Genomic DNA, 22,872 nt, shown 5'->3' on the forward strand with positions numbered 1-22,872 from the left:
CAGAAGAAAGACATTAAACAATATACTTTAAAAAAAGAAAATTCTATAGTTTGTTAGAAGATGATAACTGCTGTGGAGAAGGAAGAAAGAAAGAATGAGTGAAGGGTGCCGGGATGCAGGGCAGGCTTTAGTGTTAAATAGGGAGGTACATGTAGGCCTTATTAAGAAAGTGACATTTGAATCAAGATGTGAAAGGAGGTGAAGGAATAGCTACCTGGCTATGTAGTGAATGAACACTCCCAACAAAGATCTAAGGTGGGAGCCATTGTGGCTACAGTAGAATAAATATGGGGCAGATGAGATCAGAAGTGGGAGGGGAGGGCTTATCTTTTAGTTATTTTGGTGTCATTTTGGTTTTTTGTATACTATTAAGCATTTAGACTAAATTCTAATTAATATATAATAGGTAGAAATTACTTGATAATGTAAACATTGTTATAGTATATTTAGTGTGTAACATCTTAATTTCCCATTTTGGAAAACAGCATGAGGAGATTGACTCATGGCTTCATGCTTCAGTTATAAGTGTGTTATAAATGTAGTGTTGACTTTCTTTTTTTCAACTACCTTGTTTTTATGAGATGGATTCTAAATAAATGTGCATGTTGTAAATTTAGAGATTATATGAAAGTTTAAAAAAGAAAGTCAGCATACTCCTGTCACAGAAATGACTATTAACTTTTTTATATTATTTCTCCTGCAGTTTTATTCTTATATAGAATGTGTGTATATGTTTTAAGTTACTTGAAATGTCTGTATAACATTTTTATCTCTTCACTTAAGATTTTAAATACTTAAGTATTTCCCCATGTCATTAAAGATTCTAAGTGTAATTTTTAATGGCTGCTTAATATTTCATAACATGGATAAACTATTACTTATTCAACAGTTTCCTAATTGTTAAAATTTAGACTGTCTAGCTATTGTCAGTGAAGTCTGCCATGAACATACTTTTGTGCTTTTCATAGATTTTCCCCTCCAGAAGGGTTATCCTAATTACTAGTAGTTTTGAGTGGCAGTTGTACCCTTGAAAAAGTATAGTTACATTATAGGGAGAGGTGCAGATTATAGCCCCATAATTTGAAAGATGTGTATTAGTTTCCTAGTGCTGCCATAACAACCAGATTCAAATTTAGTGGCTAAAAATAACCCGAGATTTGTTTCTTAAAATTCCAGAGGTCAGAAGTCCAAAGTGGATCTCACTGGGTTAAAACACACTAGAGCTGTGTTCTTTCTCTGAGGGAGAATCTGCTTCCTTGCCTTCTCCAGCTCTATGGGACACTTGCACTGGTTGGCATATGGCTGCTTCCATCTTCAAAGCTAGAACTGTAGCATCTTCAGATCTCTCAGACCTTTGCTTACTTCCTCATATGTCTGTTTCTCTGACTTTCCTCCCTCCCCTGCATAAGGATCTTTATAATTAATAATATATTGGGCCTACTCAGGTAATCCAGGATAATCTCCCTATCCTTAATTACATCTGTACTTTGCTTTTGCATATTTACTTGTTCTGTGGTCATCTTTTGTGGGGCATTATTTTGCCTGGTGCAAGATGGTACTCACAACTTGATTTTCCAAATAATATTTTTCCCATTTGGTTTTGAAGTTTTACAGGCAAGGTTTTGTTTGTTTTTTAGTTCATTTTACCTGTAGTACTCACTCTGCATGTGTTTCTTTAGATCTCTAAGGAAAGTGTTGAAAAAGATCAAGATAATATTTTAAAACTTAAAGGTGATACAATCAGTATGATGAAAAAAATAGCAAAATCTTAAAGTCAGGATTAGTAACAGTGCTTTAATGGTCCATATTGGAGCCTGAAGCAAAGAAAAAATAAGTAATACATATCCCAGTGTTTAAGTTTTGATACTTTGTTCATTATGGATTTTTTTTTTATATGTCAAATTTGACCTTTAAAAAGAACACCTTTTTTTCTACACAGCTTTATTGAGATAAACTTACATGCCATACAATTCACCCATTTAAAGTGTGCAATCCAGTGATCTTTAGTATATTCACAGCAGTACAACCATCAACATAGTCCTTTTTAGAATATTTTAATCACATCAAAAGCTGTTACCTCTTTACCTCTTTAGCTGTTACCTCTTTACCACTCCCACCTTCCAGTTAGTCAGTCAGTTCAGTTGCTCAGTCATGTCCGACTCTGTGACCCCATGGACTGCAGCACACCAGGCCTCCCTGTCCATCACTGACTCCCGGAGTTTACTCAAACTCATGTCCATTGAGTCGGTGATGCCATCCAACCATCTCATTCTCTTGTCGTCCCCTTCTCCGCTGCCTTCAATCTTTCCCAACATCAGGGTCTTTTCCAACGAGTCAGTTCTTTGCATCAGGTGGCCAAAGTATTGGAGTTTCAGCTTCAACATCAGTCCTTCCAATGAACGTTCAGGACTGGTTTCCTTTAGGATGAACTGGTTGGATCTCCTTGCAGTCCAAGGGACTTTCAAGAGTCTTCTCCAACACCACAGTTCAAAAGCATCAATTCTTCGGCGCTCAGCTTTCTTTATAGTCCAACTCTCACATCCATACATGACCACTGGAAAAACCAAAGCCTTGACTAGATGGACCTTTGTTGGCAAAGTAATGCCTCTGCTTTTTAATATGCTGTCTAGGTTGGTCATAACTTTTCTTCCAAGGAGTAACTGTCTTTTTATTTCATGGCTGCAGTCACCATCTGCAGTGATTTTGGAGCCCAAGAAAATAAAGTCAGCCACTGTTTCCACTTTCTCCACCTATTTGCCATAAAGTGATGGGACTGGATGTCATGATGTTAGTTTTCTGAATGTTGAGCTTTAAGCCAACTTTTTCACTCTCCTCTTTTACTTTCATCAAGAGGCTCTTTAGTTCTTCTCACTTTCTGCCATAGGGTGGTGTCATCTGAGGTTATTGGTATTTCCCCCAGCAATCTTGATTCCAGCTTGTGCTCCCACCCCCCAGCCCCTCCTTATTTTGGACATTTCATATGAATAGAATTATATAACATGTGGTCTTTTATGACCGGCTTCTTTCACTTAGTACTTTCAATGTTTATCCAAGCTGTAGCATGTTTTAGTATTTCTTTCCGTCTTGTGATCAGTAGTAGTCCATTCTTTGGATAAACCACATTTTGTTTATCCTTTTGTCAGTTAAGGGAATTTAAATTGTTTCCCCTGTTTTTTTCATGGTTGGTGCACCAGTTGACATTCCTACCAACAGTGCAGAGGTGTTCCCTTTCCTCCACATCTTTGCCAACACTTGTTATTTCTTGTCTTTTTGATAAGAGACGTTCTGACAGGTGTGAGGTGATACTACTGATACTGTGGTTTTGATGTGCATTTCTCTGATGATGAGTGGTCTTTTCATGTGTCTGTTGGTCATCTGTATATCTTCTTTGGATAAATAGCTATTTAGATCCTCTGTACATTTTGTTGTTGGGTTATTTGTTTTCTTAATGTTGAGTTGTGTGAATTCTTTGTGTATTTTGGAAATTAATCCCTTAACAGATATGTTTTTTGCAAATATTTTGTCCCGTTAAGTAGGCAGTCTTCTTGTTTTGTTGATAGTTTCTTTTGCTGTGCAAAAGCTTTTTAGTTTGATATAGTTCCATTTGTTTATTTTTGTCTTTGTTTCCCTTCCCTGAGGAGATGTGTCCAAAAAAATATTGCTAAGACTGGCATCAGGAGTGCACTACATATGTTTTCTTCTAGGAGTTTTGTGGATTTAGGTTTTACATTTTAAGTTTTTAATCCATTTTTAGAATATTACTGTATATTGTGTGAAAGTAATCCAGTTTGATTCTTTTGCATGTAGCTGTTCAGTTTTCTCAACACCATTCATTGAAGAGACTGTTCTTTCTCACTGTATGTTCTTGACCCCTTTGTTGTAGATTACTTGACCATAGGTGCTTTGGTTAATTTCTGGGCTCTCTATTCTGTTGTGTCGATCTGTGTGTCTGTTTTTTATGCCAGTACCATACTGTTCTGACTGTTGTAGCATTATAATATAGTTTGAGATCAGGGCATATGATATCTCCAGCTTTGTTCTTTCTCAGGGTTTTGACCATTCAGGTTCTTTTGTGGTTTATTTTAGGATTATTTTTTCCTAGTTATGTTAAAAATGCCATTGCAGTTTTGAAAGGGATTGCATTGACCCTGTAGCTTGCTTTGGGTAATATGGTCGTTTTAACAATATTAATTTTTCCAATCCATGAGCATAGATTAGCTTTCTTTTTATTTGTGTCCTCAGTTTCTTTCATCAGTGTCATAGTTTTCAGTGTACTCTCCTTGTTGGTTGAATTTATTCCTAGATTTTTTCATTCTTTTGGATGCAGTTATAAATGGGATTTCTTTGCTAATCTTTTCTGTTTTATAGTTCATTTTTAATGTAAAGAAATGCAACATTTTTTGTATGTTGATTTGTACCATGCAACTTTACCAAATTCACTGATTAGTTCTAGCAGTTTTCTGGTGAGTCGTTAGGGTTCTCTTTATATATTATGTCATCTGCAAATAATGACACTGTTGCTTCTTTCTGTTTTGGATGCCTTTTATTTCTTTTTCTTGCCCAGTTACTAAGACTTCCAATACAGCGTTGTATAACAGTGGTGAGGGCTGGCGTTTTTGTCTTTTCCTGATCTTAGAGGGAAAACTTACAGCTCTGCCCCATTGAGTGTGATGTTGGCTGTGGGCTTGTCACATGGTCTTATTATGTTGAGATACATTCTCTGTTTACCCAGTTTGTTGAGACTTTTTGTCATTAATTGATGTAAAATTTTGTCTGCTTTTTTTTTCTTTTTCTGCAGCCATTGAGATGATCATGTGATTTTTAGTTTTCATTTTGTTAATATTGTGTGTCACATTAATTTGTGGATCTTGAGCCATCCTTACATCCATGGAAAAAATCCCGTTTGATCATAGTGTATGATTGTTTTAATGTCTTGCTGAATTTAGTTTGCTAATAATTTTTTGAGAATTTTCGCATGTATGTTCATGCGATATTGGCCTGTGATGTTCTTTTCTTGTGTCCTTGTCTGGTTTTGGTATCAGGGTAATGCTGGTTTCATAAAATGATTTTGGAAATGTTCCCTCCTCTTCATTTGGCACCATTTGAGAAGGACTGGTATTAATTCTTCTAAATGTCAGGTAGAATTCATCAGTGAAGCCATCTGATCCTGAACTTTACCATGTTGGGAAATTTTTCATTACTGACTCAGTCTCTTCATGGTAATCCATCTGTTTAGATTTTCTGTTTCTTCTTGATGCAGTCTTAGTTTGAATGTGTCTAGGAATTTGTTTCTTATAGATTGTCCAATTTCTTGGCATACAGTTCTTTAGTTTTTATGATTCTTTGCATTTGTGTGGTGTCAACTGTAGTGTTGACACCTTTTCTCTCCTTTATAGTTTAACTTCTTTCCATCCTCTTTTTTCCCCCCACCTTGGTAAGTCTGGCTAAAAGTTTGCCTATTTATCTTTTTAAAAAACAAGTCTTAATTTTATTGATCCTTCTGTTGTCTTTTTAGTCTGTATTTCATTTATCTTTGCTCTAATCTTTCTTACTTCTTTTCTTCTAATAACTTTGGGCTTAGTTTATTCTTTTTTTCCAGTTCCTTGAGGTGTAAAGTTGTTGTTTAAGCTATTTCTTTTTGCTTAATGTAGGCATATATTGTTGTAACCTTCTTTCTTAGAACTACTCTACTGTTTTCCATAAGTTTTGGCATATTGTATTTCCATTTTCATTTGTCTCAAAGATATTTTTTGATTTCTACTTTGGCTCACTGGTTGTTCAGTAACATGATGTTTGATCTCCACATATTTGTGAAATTTTCTATTTTCTTCTCATAATTGATTGCTACTTTCATACCATTGTGGTCTGAAAAGATGTTTAGTATGATTTCAGTCTTCTTGAATTTATTAGGACTTATTTTGTGGCCTAACATCTGATCTATACTGGAGTTTGTTCTATGTACACTTGAGAAAAATGTGTATGCTGCTTGTGTTGAGTGAAATGTTCTATAAATGTCTCTTCAGTGCATTTGGTCTAACGTGTGGTTTAAGCCCAGTACTTCCTTATTGATTTTCTGTCTGATCTGTCCATTATTGAAAGTGAGAGGTTGAAGTTCCCTACAATTATTGCATTGATATCTTATTTTTTCATTCAGGTCTATTAATATTTAGGTGCTGTGATGTTGGGTGCATAAATATTTACAAATGTTAAATTCTCTTGTTGAAGTAACTCTTTTATCATTATATACTGATTTCCTTTGTATCTTATTACAGTTTTTGCTAAAAGTCTATTTTCTCTTACTATAAATATAGCTAATATAGCTACATTTGCTTTCACTTGGTTTCCATTTGCATGGAATATCTTTTTCCATCTCTTTTTTTCCTCAGCCTGCATGTGTCCTAAAACCTTAAGTGTCTCGTGTAGACAGCACGTAGCTCAGTTTGTTTTTCCCATCCGTTCAGCCACTCTGTCTTTTGGTTGGAGAACTGAGTCCATTTATCTTTAAAGTAAATGTTGATAGTTAGGGGCTTATTATTGCAGTTTTGTTCATTGTTCTCTTACTGTTTTGTCATTCCTTTTTTCTTTCTCCTGCTCTCTTCCTTTGTGGTTTGATGATTTTCTGTAGTAGTATGCTAAGATTACGTACACCTTTTTGCTTTGTGGCTTACCGTGAGGCTTATGGAAAATATCTTATACCAGTCTCTTCTAAGCTGATAACTTCAAGTACATGCTAAAGTTTTTCCTTAATGTAATACAACTTTGTTCCCATTCACCTTCTTTACTCTGTCATTGGAAAATGCACATTATATTCTTATATAATGCAGGTTCAGCAATACAATATATACATATTTATGCACTGTTGTTTCAATCAGTTACATCAAGAAAGGAAAAAATACAGATTTTATAATCACACAGTTACCTTTACTGGTGGTTATTATTTTTTTCATGTGGATTCACTGAGGTCACTTGCTTTCAGCCTGAAGAACTTCATTTAGCAGTTGTACGGTAGGTCTGCTAGACAGATTCTTTCCTCTTTTGGTCATCTGGAAAAGTTTTCTTTTTTTTTTTTTTTTGGTGTTAACTTGTTTTTGAAAGATACTCAGTTTTTCTTTGAGCTCTTTGAATATGTTATCCCACTGCTTTCTGGCCTCCATTGTCTCCATTGAGGAGTCAGTTGTTAATCTTATTGTGTTGTTATTTTAAGTGATCAAATTTCTGTTTCTGTATATATTGTGTACTTGATATGATATTGTCATCATGCCTTTATTTCTTTAAGCATGTTTACAGATGGCCACTTTGAAGTCTTTTTTGATAAATCCGGTATCTGGTTGCTGTCACAGGCAGTTTCTGTTGTCTGTTTTTTCCTGGTTATGGGTCAACTTTCCAGTTTCTTTGCATGCCTTTTCATTTATTGTTGGAAACTGGATGTTTTGAATTGTTTAATGACTGGCTGGATTATTTTTCCTCACCCACAGCTTTAAATCTCTGATGTTGCATCCTCAGATGTGCACTTTGGGACATGCTGACTTGTCACCTGGGATGATAGTAGTATTAATAGGGCTCTTTTTTCCCTTTTTCTGTGACCATCATCAGCTATTAAAACTCCAGTAATGGCCCTGTTTTTTTCAGCATTGCCCTATGGCACAAATTGCTCAACAAGTTAGTCTGGCTCCTCCCAGCTATATTATTATCTGCTTATCTCCTGCAAACTAGCTGGCCTGCAGTTTATATTTTGACTCTCCTCCTAAGTGCATTTCACCACAACTTCCAGTGGAAGTGCCTTAGCCTGAACTTCCCCAAGCTTGGCTACAGATGCAGTTGGTTTCTTTGGGGAAAAATTAGAAGCTATCTGGTTTACTACCTGCTTTTTATTATTTATGTATTTATTTGGCTGTGCTGGGTCTTCGTCTCTGCATGTAGGCTTTCTCTAGTTGGGGCAAGTGGTGGCTACTCTCTAGTTGCAGTGCATGGACTTCTCATTGTGGTGGCTTCCATCTCGTTGCAGAGCATGGGCTCTAGGCACACAGGCTCAGTAGTTGTGTCCGGGCTTAGTTGTCCCACAGCATGTGGAATCTTCCCAGACCAGGAATCAAACCTGTGTCCCCAGCATTGGTGGGCCAATTCCTTTTTTTTTTTTTTTTTTTTTATTCATTTCTTAAATTGACAATTTTACAATCAATCAGACTGCTAAATAATTGGAAGGATTTTTTTATATTAGGTTTGTTTTTTGTTTTTTTTTCCATGTATTTTTATTAGTTGGAGGCTAATTACTTCACAACATTGCAGTGGGTTTTGTCATACATTGACTTGAATCAGCCATGGAGTTACATGTATTCCCCATCCCGATCCCCCCTCCCACCTCCCTCTCCACCCGATTCCTCTGGGTCTTCCCAGTGCACCAGGCCTGAGCACTTGTCTCATGCATCCCACCTGGGCTGGTGATCTGTTTCACTATAGATAATATACATGCTGTTCTCTCGAAACATCCCACCCTCGCCTTCTCCCACAGAGTCCAAAAGTCTGTTCTGTACATCTGTGTCTGTTTTCTGTTTTGCATATAGGGTTATCATTACCATCTTTCTAAATTCCATATGTATGTGTTTGTATGCTGTAATGTTCTTTATCTTTCTGGCTTACTTCACTCTGTATAATGGGCTCCAGTTTCATCCATCTTATTAGAACTGATTCAAATGAATTCTTTTTAACGGCTGAGTAATATTCCATGGTGTATATGTACCACAGCTTCCTTATCCATTCGTCTGTTGATGGGCATCTAGGTTGCTTCCATGTCCTGGCTATTATAAACAGTGCTGCGATGAACATTGGGGTGCACGTGTCTCTTTCAAATCTGGTTTCCTCAGTGTGTATGCCCAGAAGTGGTATTGCTGGGTCATAGGGCAGTTCTATTTCCAGTTTTTTAAGAAATCTCCACACTGTTCTCCATAGTGGCTGTACTAGTTTGCATTCGGTGGGCCAATTCTTAAACCCTTGGACCACCAGAGAAGTCCTACTGCCTGTTTTTTCCCCAAGCAAAATCTCTGAGCCAGGGATCTGGAGTTTGGGGAGGGAAAGGGCGATGGCAAGTTTCTCTCTGAGTGACATCCCAGTTCTAGAAGCTGAACTCTCAGTGTGGGGTGGGAATTGGATAGCAACCTGAAGTGCTCCTGGCTTGCCTCTCTTGGCATGGAACCACTGTGGCACAAATTCGGGCAAAGGTGTTGAGGGCTCTGGTATTCTTAGTGTGCTCTGCCCCCAGTAGAGCCTTCTTACTGTGATTGAGAGCCGCCAGTTTCAGCTGCACTTGCTGGGAACTTACCTACAGCAACAGGTAGCTGGAGGCAAAATGAGAAGCACTGGCATCATGCTTCTCCTGGGAAGAAGCCCCACTCTCGGGAGCTAGAGGAAGAGAGTACCCTATTTTTGACTGCAGCAGCCTGGAGTAGAATCATTTTCTTGCTGATCTCTGAGGGTGGAAGTAAGGAGTAGTATTGGTTCAAATACCAGATGTTTTTGCCTTTCTTAACCAAATTTTTGTAGACCTTCTTGGATAGATGCTTCTTTATTTGCTCTTTGTCTTTAGTACCATTTCCAGAGGCTTTGAATGGTTGTTTTTATTTTTTTTATTTATACTTAAAGGTATGTCTTTTTATTTCCTCTCAAATTTTCTTTTTTTGGCCACACCCCATGGCATACAGGATATTAGTTCCCTGCCCGGGGATCAAACCCTTACCTGCTGCAGTGGAAGTGCTGAGTCTTAACCACTGGACCCCCGGGGAAGTCCTTGAATGGTTGTTTTTAAATACTTCTAACCGGTTTCACTGTAGAGTGGGTCAGCAGAGCTTTTCATTTTCATACCAGAAGTTTTCACTTAGCTTCATTTTTATCTCTCTTTACTAGTTGGTTGAAGCTATGTTTCCCGGTTCACATTCCGGAAGAAGCCAGGATGCTTTACTTGTTACTCTATTAACACAGTCTCTACTGGGCCCTTTGGCTTTTTCATCTCATTGGTTCTCCTGCCTGTGTGTGGGTGTGGCCTCCCCTGCACGGAGAGTTGCCCAGTGCTAAACATGATGATTAGTAATGTTATTAGTAATTAGATAATTAGTAATTAGATGATTCTGAGTAAGCCAGCTGTTGGCATTTAGAGGCAGTCCTTTATATTGCAGGACATTTAGTATCTTGGTTCCAAAGCATTAAATAAAATGGTAGTAACATATGCTCTCCAGTCATTGCCAACCAAAGGGCCTTTGCATTCACAAATGCCTCCTTAGAGGAAGACTCAGAACCACCTTCAGGTTGAGAACACTGAAATGGACAAATGAGGTGTAGAAAACATAAGAAAGGAAACAATAAGTATCCAACAAAGTGAAAGTGAAGTCGCTCAGTCCTGTCAGACTCTTTGCGACCCTGTGGACTGTAGCCCACCAGTTAGTAATTAAAATATAAAGAGAACATTTCTAAGAATGGCAGTGCAACCATTAAAGTTGTTTCCAAAAAAAAATTTTGTGAAATGGGAGAAGTCAGTGTGATTCTAGATCCTTATTTACTATTTTAAAGTAAATTCACACAGAGAAGAGATTGGGAGGAAATTCCTTGTAAAAAATGTGAATAATGGTGATCTTTGGGTTGTGCTGTTAAAGGCGATTTTAATATACTTTTCTATGTTTGCACATTAATATTTGAAATCAAAGGACAATAGCTAGAATAACTGTCCCATCATTTTATATAGTTACCTGTTTTTATTAGCATGCATCAAATAACTAAATATATTTAAAAATCACATAAAGGGCACATAAAAAGGACTGTAGGAGGATGGGAGGGTGGGCTAAGTAGACTCTGAGGAATGACTGACATTACCAGATGGAGAAGCCAGTTAGAGATGATGGTGATAATCCTAGCTGGAGAGAACCACAGGTTCAAAGGCCTAGAACTGAGAAGGACTTGTGTTTCAGGAGAGTATTATGGCTGGAAAGTAGGTTTACTCCTAGGTGTTTCATTCTTTTTGATGCAGTGGTAAATAGAATCACTACTTGAGGTTTCTTTCTGATCTTTCGTTCTTATGTATAGAAATGCAACAGATTTTCTGAGTATTAATTTTGTAACCTGCAAATTTACCACATTCACTGATGAGTTCTAGTAGTTTTCTGGTAGCGTCTTTAGAATCTTCATGTCATCTGCAAACAGTGACAGTTTAACTTCTTTATAAACACAATTTTTAAAATAAAGCAATTTGAGCATGAATGCACCCTAGTTATAACTAGTTGCCAGTTCTAATTTTTGTTGTTTTATTTGAATATTCTCTTGAGCAGCATGAAATTAGTTGTGGATTGTGATCAGCTGGTTTTTGTTCCACAGAAAATAAATGGAAAGTAATGTGCATTTTAGAATCCAGTTTATAGGTTTTATCTACATAGAAAAGTAATGTTCCCCTCTAGAGTGTCTCACAGGAAAAAATAGTGTATGGGGCTATTGAGAAAGAGGTTGTTTGGAAATGGTGCCTGGCTTCTCCTTTTTTGCTGACTGTAGGCAGAAGCTAGTGGGCACAAGTATCCATCTTTGGTTGAAGTTGGTGACAGCCCCATTAGCCCCAGCTTTACTTTGCATTGAGAAGAGATAGCAGTCTGCAATCATTTGGGTCTTTCCACAGAAAGGGGGTGCTAATATAAGGAAAGCATTCCTATGAGGAGTACATTGAAGCCAGTGTAAGGTTCTTTTTAGACATTGCTCTCCCTGTTTACCCTATTTGTTAGCACTTCTTTCAATTCCATTTGCATGTCCTTTCTTTGTGTTAGGTTTCAGCCTTTATCTTTGAGTCTACCAAAGTAATGAGAAAAACATATTTTGCTTTGGTTCTTTTTTGTTAAGTATTATCTTGTGGGGTTTGTTTTATTTGTATACTGAAGGTGAAAGATAGGTTTTGGGTTACTTTTCTTAAATGGTCTCTTATCTTAAGGTCATTTGTTCATTCATATTATGAAGATAAATGTAAAAAAATCACCTTTGAGTGAGGTAGATGCACAGGATGCTCTGGTGACATGAAAGGAGGAATGACTGACCAGCTCAGCCTGCATAGATGATATATTTGAGCTCTGTCTTCAAGGGTGAATGTCTTATAGTTAATAATTAATATTTGGTTATGGATGATTAGCAACATACAGTGAGTGCTCACAGGCACATGCTAATTGCTTTACATATATTTGGTCCTCTGAATAGGCTGACCTCTAAGTTATAAATACTATTTCCGACTCTGTCAAATTGAGGACTTTGGGAAATTAAGATAATTTCCCTAAATTTTACAGTAGAAGATGACCACGAGCCTAGATGGTCTAGATCTTAATAGACCCTAAAGTCCACATTGTGAACTGTCACATTATATTGCACAAAATCCATTCTACCTAAGAGAGAAGGATGAAAGAGGCTTCAGGAAGGGGGTATTTTTACCTTGTATTGAGATATGAAAAGGACAAGGTGAGGTGAAAACATGGAGTAATGTAGTGAAGTCTATAGTTCCATGTGTCTGCAGTAAAATTTTAATGTATAGTTAGAGTCACTTGGATTAGATGTCAAAATGCAGATTCTTTGACCCCTTCCCCAGATTTACTGTCTAAATACCTGGAGATGAGAAGCACAAAAATCTGTGTTTTCACCAAAGCTTCCCAGGTGATTCTTAATGCAAGAGTTTGGGAACTGCTGGTGCAATGCATAGAGTTGATGCTGGTGAAAGGGCAGAAGGGAGTCTGGAGAGGTAGGTGGGAGTTTGCGTCATCATTATAAACTTTTTATTTTTATTTATTTATTTATTTGTTTTTGGCTGTGCTGGGTCTTCGTTGCTACATGGACTTTTCTCTAGTTGTGGCCAGCAGGGGCTACTTTCTAGTTGGAGTGTGCAGGCTTCTTATCACACTGACTTCTCTTGTGGAGTACGGGCTCGGGGGGTGCCGGCTTCTGGGGGTGTGGCTCCCAGGCTTTAGAGCAGAGACTCAGTAGTTGTACACAGGCTTAGTTGCTCTGAGGCATGTGGAATCCTCCCAGACCAGGGATCAAACCTGTGTCTCCTGCATTGGCAGGTAGATTCTTTACCATTGAGTCACCAGGAAAATCCCATCTTTATAAACTCCTAAACTTTGTGTAGACATTTTCTTTTTCTAGTACCCAGAAGAAGTGTTTTTGTTTTTGACTGATTCTAAGATCAACCAGCTTTTGACAAAAGACACTGAGGTGTATATCTTCATTTTATTATGTGTGTGATTGCTGTAAAGCTGGAGTTTCACAGAGTCAAAAGCCTTGCAGCCCTTTGGGAGTAACACTGGATTAACAGCATTGTGTAATAAAAACTGGATTTCTCAGATCCTTCCTTATACTCTTACAGTGATATGTATTGTCAAAGCTCCACGATGAGGATTTAAAATTTATCTTCTTGAACTGAGATCCAGTGAAATATGTTTTGGAGAATGTTCCTGTAAATACTTCCTCATGGAATTTACTGTGTGACTTGGTGTTGAATGTTTTACCTATTTGTGATGAAGGGTTAGTTTGCAAGTTCAACTGTTTTGAGTTTAATTCTTTTAATTAATAAGGAGGAAACAGTTGTCCTCAGTTTTTTTTTTTGGTTCTTTTCAAGGACTTCTATTTGACATTCTTATACATCTTTGAAATTTACAAATTGATACTTGCTTTATATCATTTTAATTAATTATTTTTAATTTAGAATGTTAATTACCTCTGCATATTGTGGCACTGGTCGTTGAGGAATCTGTTACCATTTACTGAGATGAACGACCAGGTCATTCATTATGGGTAACCAGTAGTTGTTTATAACTACAGTGTAAATGATTTTAAGAGCACGATATGAGGTGTTACAGACATCTCTAAAGCATCTAAGGACTGTCAGAGAGCTCAGTTTCTCTGAGAGTTAAAATTGGAGGTTCTTTTTATATTAAGAAATAGTGTATTAAATGGCACGTGTGTGCACTGAGTTGCTCAGTCATGTCTGACTCTTTGCGACTCTATGGACTGTAGCCCATTAGGCTGCTCTGTCAGTGGGATTCTCCAGGCAAGAATACTGTAGTAGGTTGTCATTTCCTGTTCCAGGGGATCTTCCAGACCCAGGGATTGAAGCCGCGTCTCTGTGTCTCCTGCATTGGCAGGTGGATTCTTTACCACTGTGCCACCTGGGAATCCCACTGTTTATTTGTTGATATCAAATATGACTTTTAAAAAGCACTTTTTGGGTTTTTTTTTTTTAACTTTACAATTCAAACTAATTGCTGAAACCAGTCTAAAGTTTTTCTAATATTGTTTTGATAACTTCTAAGTTTTACCATATAATTTCTAATATACTTTTCCCAAGACTTATAATGTATTCAGCGAAGTACATTGTCTAACTTGAGTCTGTCAGTCAGTACTTTCTTACCACAGTGATTTCCCGCTTTTCCTCCATTGTGCCACACCTGATGGGTAGATACTCAGGTTCTTATAAATCTCCTCAAAACTTGATGAGAATTCATATAAGTTTCTCAGTTGTTATTATATGTCATGTCCTTGGTCGGGAGGTCCAGGGTAAAGTGTAATAGATCGTTTTGGAATGACTGCTCAGTTCATGGCGTCTCTTCTTTCTTTGGGAGTATCTCCCAGCACTGCGCCTCTGCTTTGGCTGTAACCCGTTGAGCCACAGAGTCAGGACATCCTCTATTGCCATGACCTGTTAGATCATGTCTTCTGGGAACTTAAAATTGAGGTCCAAGGCACCAGAATTTATCAATGGTGAGAGTTAAGTCTCTAGTGAAAGGTCGCTGAGTTTCCTTTCTGAGCTCTCTGAACTGCCCTGGTTCCTACCCTTCTAAAGCTTTTAACCATTCATCCCACGATGATTCTGGAAAGATTGTTCTGGAGTTAGCCTGAAATGATTTGTGTTGTTTGCAGCTGAAATAAATTGGGTCATAAGATCATGTTGTTAGAGTTACGTCTTAAGTATGTTATGGAAAGCATTCCAAAAGGCAGTTAACAATTTTCCCTTTTGCCTCCTGCTTTAGTTACCTCTGCTGGTACCTGTATGTTTTGCCTTCCACCCTCAATAATGTAGTTAACTTCTTAACTCTGTCATCACAGATTAATTAAATACCTGTTGTCTGCACACCTTTTATGGCTTAGTTTCATATAAATCACTTCCTAGCTTTCAGAATATCACCTTTGTAATAGTGTATATTATACTATTGTTATGATATATTTGGCCAGCTCACTAGATAATATTTCCTTAAAGTCAGGCACTGAGACAGGTTCAGCCTTGATTCTTAGCATCTTGTACATAGTAGACTTGAAGCAAATACTTGTTGAGTAATTATTCCTCACTTGAAATTATTAACATTTAATTCTTATTATTCATTCAACGAATTCTTACTATGATTTTGGGTATACCAGACACCCTTCTGTGCTCTGAAGCACAGAGTGTGCTTTCTCAGTGAAGACAGCAGGCCAAAAAACACCTGCCTTCTTAGGCGTCACACTCTAGATAGTTAATTTTTTCATCTATATTCTTTTAAAATATAAAAAATTAAATTATGAAGTACAGCCAAAAGTAAGCTTCTAGCAATATATGGAGTGCTATATCTTGTACGGTATGAAAAAATTCTGTTATTTTTCTCCTGTCCTAATTTAATAGATAAATGCCAGTTTTATTGGGGTAACAGGGTGTATGACTGACAAGGAATACAGTGCTATGCTGTGAGTGACCCATGATAATAAAAGGAAAATAGCTTTGGGAAATTTGAAAAGTTTATGATTTTAAAAAATTTCTTGAATAGTGTTATATTTGAATGAATATATTTATAGCAGTTACTATATCTTTGGAACTCTACTGTCAAGATGGCAGTGAAATACAGAGGGAGAGAAGCCCTCAAATTTTTATATTATAAGCTTATTTTATAAGCCTTTTATCTTGTCACTGAATTGTCTTGCTACTTAATTATTTCATCACATGATATGGTGGGCTTATGCTTTGTTTCTTTGCTGCTTGAGAGTTGATCTGTGCTAAAGTAAGTCCAGGTAATGTTCGTCATATATTATAAAGAGAAATACTGGCTCAACATTTTTAAGGAGGAAAACTCAAACACAGAAGAACTTTACTTTTTAAGCCAGAATATTAATTACCATATTAGTGAGAATTCAGATACTAGAAGGGAAAAAATTCCCCACATTCTAGTTGTTGGTATTTTGATATGTTTAGTTTTATATATTTTTATCTGCATTTAAAAAAGCACAGCCATAATATACTTGTATCACCTTTGTACCCTAGGGTTTTCAGATTACTTCACGTGATGTTATGTTAGTATTGTTAGGTTAGTTAGTGTTTTCCCTAAAACTTAAAATTTTTGTGCCAGGGTAACTTGGATGTATGACCAAGACTGCTCTAAACCTCAGTTTTCTTATCATGAAAAACCCTGTTCTGAGGAGTGAACCATCAGGAGAGAACCTAAGACTTGATATTTGGCTCTGTGAGCTACTCGCTTCCCATTTATTCAGATTGACTTGGGAGAATGTGCTCTATGTATAGTTGGGCCCTTTAAGCAAAGTTTTATAATTCTTTTCTTTAAAATAGCTTTAACCTTATAAAACCAAAGAATGTTTCTTTTTAAAAAAGAACTTGGGTGTATGTTTGCCTGTATTTATTTAAAGAATTTATTTAGGAGCTAGAATTATATGAGAAAGTTAAGGTTTGTTTTTTGTTGCTGTTTTTTAATCTAGCTTTTCAAAATATAACTGTGCTGTAGAGTAGGTATGCATTACAGATTTCATGAAGTCAGATTGTCTTTCCTCATTTTGATATCTAAACCGTGTTAGCCATTTCACAGATCAGTGGGCTTCTTTTAAAGTGGGATGTTTCTATATAGGTATAGTATAAGAGTTCTACAATTTAAGCAGGCATACTCCTACATTTTTAAAAAAATAGCTGAAAAATTGAACATTTTTACTACCAAACTTTTTTTTTTTACTTTTCTAATTTTTTCTCCCTTGATTTTTCAGAATGAACCTAGTGATCGAGAAGATAGCCTCAACAAAAGACATCAGGTGACAGACTCTGACAATGATGACCCCTCAAATCTTAATGCCAGTGACTCTGAAAGTGAGGAACTCCAGAGACAAAAGGACAGTGACTCTGAATCTGAAGAGCATGCAGAGCCTCCTGCCAGTGATTCTGAAAATGAAGATGTCAATCACCATGGGAGTGACTCCGAAAGTGAGGAGACCAGGAAATTACCTGTGAGTGACTCTGAAAATGAGGAACTGCATAATGGGCATGCAAGTGACTCAGAAAATGAAGATGTTAGGAAGCCTCCTGCCAGTGATTCAGAAGTTGAAGAGCTCCCCAAAAGTCCTGTCACTGACTCGGAAACAGAAGGTGCTCCCAAACCTCAAGTCAGTGACTCAGAGAGTGAGGAACCTCCGAGGCACCAAGCCAGTGACTCTGAAAATGAAGAGCTCCCTAAACCTCGAATTAGTGATTCTGAAAGTGAGGAGCTTCCCAAGCCTCGGATCAGTGACTCAGAAAGTGAGGAACCTCAGAGGACTCAGGCCAGTGACTCTGAAAACGAGGAGCTTCCCAAACCCCGAATCAGTGACTCAGAAAGTGAGGACCCGCCAAGACAGCAAGCCAGCGACTCGGAAAATGAAGAGCTTCCCAAACCCCGAATAAGCGATTCGGAAAGTGAGGATCCCCCACGGCACCAAGCCAGTGACTCGGAAAATGAGGAGCTTCCCAAACCCCGAATAAGTGATTCGGAGAGTGAGGACCCCCCAAGGAACCAGGCCAGTGATTCTGAAAATGAGGAGCTTCCCAAACCCCGAATCAGTGACTCTGAGAGTGAGGAGCCTCAGAAGGGACCTGCCAGTGATTCAGAAACTGAGGATGCCTCCAGACACAAACAGAAACCAGAGTCTGATGAGGACAGTGATGGGGAGAATAAGGGAGAGGATACAGAAGTGCAGAATGACTCCCTTCCTGCAGATGCCCATGTAGACAGGAAGCGCTTCAACAGTTCCGACAGTGAGGAGGAAGAACCTAAAAGGGCCAAAATTGACAGTGATGAGGATGAAGAAAAAGAAGGGGAGGAGGAGAAAGTAGCAAAGCGAAAAGCAGCTGTGCTTTCTGATAGTGATGATGAAGAGAAAGCATGTAAGGAATTATTTTAGGCTGTTTATCAGTAGTTTTACTTATTGTCTAAACTTATAACTATGAAGCATAGTTCTGGCTTATAGGATCTTAGGTCCCTGACTAGGGATTGAACTCAGGCCCTTGGCAATGAAAGTGCAGCATCTTAACCACTGGACACCAGGAAATTCCCTCATTGGCAAGTCTTAATATTAAATTTGCTTTGAATTGTTTTAGCAGTATTTGTTAAGTTCTGACTGCTTCAAGTTGATAAGATAGACTGCATGACAATGGCAATATGAAAGATTTACATGAAAATTTTTTGTTTGTTTTTTACTAGAAAGGGTAATGTTCAAGGAAATATGTTTACATGAAAACTCAACTGTATCCAGAGTTAGCCGTGGGTCTCTTTGACAGCTAATGCCCTACATCCCATCCATACAGTGACTGAGCTCCCACGGGTACCTGTCTTCATTTGTTAAACGTCATTGAATGCTGGGAAGTTTGTGAGGTACTCTTATTTAGAGACTCAGTGTCTCCACGGAGTATTCCAATCTTTACTACTTGATTACTCTTTTATGAAATATCTTCTTTGGAAAAGACATTCCCTTATAACCTGACAGTTATTAAAGAAGAAGGGAAAAGAGCAACATATGCGCAGTTTGAAATTCCAGATTGAGCAGTGATGGATAATTGAGGAACGGGGATTCCACAAAAGAATATCCAAGCCTTAAGAGTTCTGCTAATACTAGGCAGCATGGAAGAGATTCTAGTCTTATTTTCTTTGTTCCCCCAAAGGAAAGGTAGTTATTGATGCCCACTTTATTTTGATGAAAAACTTCATCTCTTTGCCTCTTTTTCCTAACATCTTTGTAATTGTAAGATGACTCTTGAGTGAATCTTTAAGTTTTTTTTAATTCTAAACTGTGTGTTATAAGACCTTTGATTTTTGCCACATACTGCCATTTTAGAGCAACTGTTGTACTTAGTAACACAGTGACCATGGCGAATAAGATTAATGATGGTTTTCTCTTTCAACAGCAGCAAAGAAGAGTCGTGTTGTCTCTGATGCAGATGACTCTGACAGTGATGTTATATCGGACAAATCGGGCAAAAGAGAGAAGATGATAGCATCTGACAGTGACGAAGAAGCGGGGAAAGAGCTGTCTGATAAGAAAAATGAAGAGAAGGACCTGTTTGGGAGTGACAGTGAGTCAGGGAATGACGAAGAGTAAGTGACAGTGTAACCTAAACTTCCCAGGGTTCATATAAGGTGGTAGTGAGGAGTTTGTCTTTCAAGTTTTTTAAACTTACATTAAAATTCTGTGTTGAAGCGTAATACAGTATACCCTGCCTAATTGCATGGCTGTGGGAGATGTAGGATTTTAATTCCTCAGCTACTGCTGCATGCTACAGCATGGTTGAGTCTCAGAAATACTGTCTTAAAAGTGAAAGACATATAGGGGATATGTTATCTAATTCCACTTATGTGAAGTGCAAGAACAGGCAAAACTAATCTGATGGTAGGTAGAGTGGTGGTTGCCTCTGGGATATTTATATATTGGACTCACTACAAAGGGTCACGAAGGAACTTTCTGGGAGATGGAGTTGTTCTATTAAGATAATGGTTACATAGATGTGTGCTTTTGTCAAAACCCATTGGACACATGAGACCTACTTATTTTACTATATGTAAATTATACCCTAGTAGAAAATGATTTCTTGATTCCTATGCAAATGAGAAGAAAATAAATGAAAATTGTTTATATTTCTTTTCTAGAAATCTTATTGCAGACATATTTGGAGAATCTGGTGATGAGGAGGAGGAAGAATTTACAGTAAGTATAAGATGGAAATATTTCCTCTTTATGTTTTTTTTTTTTTGTTTTTATGGCAGTGGGTCTCTATTAAGAGATTCCAGTAAGTAAGAACAAGCAACTATGATGTATCCAGCAGAATAATGTAGAAAAAAGGTATTCAGAAAGTGAAATGAAAGGGTCTACAAAGACATAAAAGGAATATAACAGGCAAAATTGTATTAAGGGCAGGAAGGAACACATTAAAGTACAATGAAAGGCACTTTATAATGCTAAAGATAGAGATTCACAGTATTTATGGAACTTCTAATTATAGCAATGGCAGGCAATGTAATTTGTCTTTCTGCTAAGGACAACTACAAAAGCTAGAAAAAATGTTTCAAAAAGTTGCTCATCATCATAAAAATAGGTAAAATCCAGCAAAAGGTAGAAACCTTAAAGAGGTAAGCTCAGCATTTAGAATTGCTTTCTCTGGGTTATTCATCTAGTTAGGCTGAAAGGGTAAGTTTATTTTCAGTTGCCTCAAGGCTCAAGAGACAAAACTTTGAGGTCAGGGCCTGCTGAGGTTAGGTGACCCTGAAAACCCCATGGTCTGCATTGAGATTCCTAAGATTAGGGGTGAACTGGAAGTTAAAATAGCCTTTGCTCAGATTTTAGGCTACATTTGAGTCATCTAGCACATGGAGAACCTCAGTCTCAGAAGTTTGATTACAGTGATAGCCCATTGGCTGGCTCTCAGGAACCTGATATATTCAAACAGAAGAAATCCTTTCAGAACAGGGGCTTCCCTGGCAGTCCAGTGATTAAGACTGTGTTTCCACCACACGAGACTTGGATTTTATCCCTGGTCAGGGAACTAAGATCCCTCATGCCAAAACGTTAAAAAAAAAAAAAAAAAAACACCTTTCAGGACAAAGTTAACATAATCATAGACCTCAGATTATTTCTGTAGTTTTTCAAATACATAATATACACATAACAATTTAAAAGCAAACAATAGTAGCAACAGACAGTAGAAATAGACCTAAGGGCTCTAGATATAGAAATTTTTGATAGTACCTATGTTCAGCAAGATAAAAAATTAAAAAGTTTCTTAGAGCAAATAGTTGTGTGTGTGTTTTTAAAAAATATTTGGAAAAGAATCAAGTAGAAATTCTGGGGACCTTCCTGGCGGTCCACTGGTTAAGCGTTCACCTTACAGTGCAGGGGATGAGGGTTCAATCCCTTTTCAGAGAACTGGGATCCCATATGCCGCAGAGCAGCTAAAGCCTGTGTGCCGCAACTACTGAGCCCGCACACTCTGGACGCCATACACCACTACTGGAGAGTCAGTGGGCTGAAAGGAGAGATCCTGCATGATGCAGCAAGGATCCCATGAACCACACTGGGACCCAGTGTGGTTAAATTAATTAATTAAAAAAAAAAAACAACTCTGAAACTGTGAAAATACAATAACTGAAATTTAAAACTTGGTGGATGAGTTTAACAAATGAGTAGACATATTTGACAAGAAAATGAGTGAATTGGAAGGTAAGTTAGAAGGAACTATGTAGAATGAAATACTGAGATATTAGTGTAGAAAATGTAAAAAGCATAATGAGAAGGTTTAACCGGGTGAATTGGAATCCTCGGAGGAGAAAGGAAAAATGTATGTGTATCAGAAGCAGTATTTAAAGAAACAATTCATAAATCATAGAGTCTAGAAGTTCTGCAGATTACAAGTAGGATAAATACAAACCAATCTGCCCCTAAATACATCACAATAAAATTGCAGGAAAGTCTTGAAAGCAGCCAAAGGGCAATAAACAAGTACATTCAGAGACGAGTGGGTTGCCATGCCCTTCTCCAGGGGATCTTCCCAATCCAGGTCTCCTGCATTGCAAGGCAGATTCTCTACTGTCTGAGCCACCAGGGAAGCCCTCAGAGAGGCACAAGTTATTTTAATACCTGACTTGTCAGTGGAAGTAATACGATCCAGTAACTAAAACTTAAGGATTCTTTTGTATTCTACAAAAATGAAGAGTCCCTCCTTACTTCATCTTATCAAAATGCCAACTGAAAGAAATAGTAAACGCAGAAAGAATATCTCAGGCAGAAAGTCAGGGATGCAGGAAGGAAAAAAAGGAACAAAAGCATGTGGCTCAGTCTAAATGGGTAGTGATCATGCAAGCCAAAGTCACGTTTGGTATGGTTTAAAAAATGTGTTTAAAATTAAAACATGATAGCAGTAACAAATTGGGCATTTACATGAAATTGAAATGTTCACAGGTCTTTGCAAAGGTATGTAAAAATACATTAGTAGTCTTGGGTAAGTCAGGATGTACATTTTAATCTCTAAAAATACTATTGGAATGTGTAACTTTCAACCTAATAGAAAGGAAAAATGAAATAATAAAAGCTAGTCAATCCAAAAGAAGGCAAAAAAGAAAAATAAAGGAAATATGAAACGGGGACAGTTAGAAAGTAGTACATGGTAAGATAGCAGAGATGATCTTTGATAATATCACACTGAAATGTATTAAGTGCTCCAGTTAAAGAACAAATTTTAAAAGACTAGATTTTTAAAAGGAGCATATATATACTTATTTCAAAATTTATCCAAAACAAAATATAAAGAAACAATGAAAATAAAAGAATGGAAAAGGATACTGTCTGAACACTAACCACAAGAAAGCTGATGTAACTATATAAATATCAAAGAGGTATAATCTAAGGCAAAACCCATTGTTTGAGATAAAGAGGGTCACTTTATATTGGAAAAAGGTTTTAAAATTGTACCTAGCCATATACTTAGTAACATGGCTTTAAATACATATAATGTATGCAAAGCAAAAATTGACAACTGCACAATTCTGTAAGTGAAATGTAAAGAGTAGAACCATCAGACCAAAAAATACCACCAAAGATAGA

At 37.3% G+C, this 22,872-nt stretch overlaps 1 protein-coding gene across 5 annotated transcripts in view; it reads left to right on the plus strand.

Annotated features, from left to right (window-relative positions):
• Nucleotides 1-22,872, plus strand: part of IWS1 (interacts with SUPT6H, CTD assembly factor 1) — a 48,985-nt gene that overhangs the window by 3,480 nt on the left and 22,633 nt on the right. For 4 of the 5 annotated variants that reach the window (XM_061135429.1, XM_061135431.1, XM_061135426.1 and 1 more), the window contains exons 3-5: nucleotides 17,020-18,169; nucleotides 19,187-19,376; nucleotides 19,926-19,983. In XM_061135429.1, coding sequence (XP_060991412.1) covers nucleotides 17,020-18,169; nucleotides 19,187-19,376; nucleotides 19,926-19,983 — 1,398 coding nt within the window. The remainder of the gene's footprint in view (nucleotides 1-17,019; nucleotides 18,170-19,186; nucleotides 19,377-19,925; nucleotides 19,984-22,872) is intronic. The other variant, XM_061135430.1, reaches the window with a different exon arrangement.

The sequence above is a fragment of the Dama dama genome, chromosome 33, assembly GCF_033118175.1.
Source record: "Dama dama isolate Ldn47 chromosome 33, ASM3311817v1, whole genome shotgun sequence".
NCBI lineage: Eukaryota > Metazoa > Chordata > Mammalia > Artiodactyla > Cervidae > Dama > Dama dama.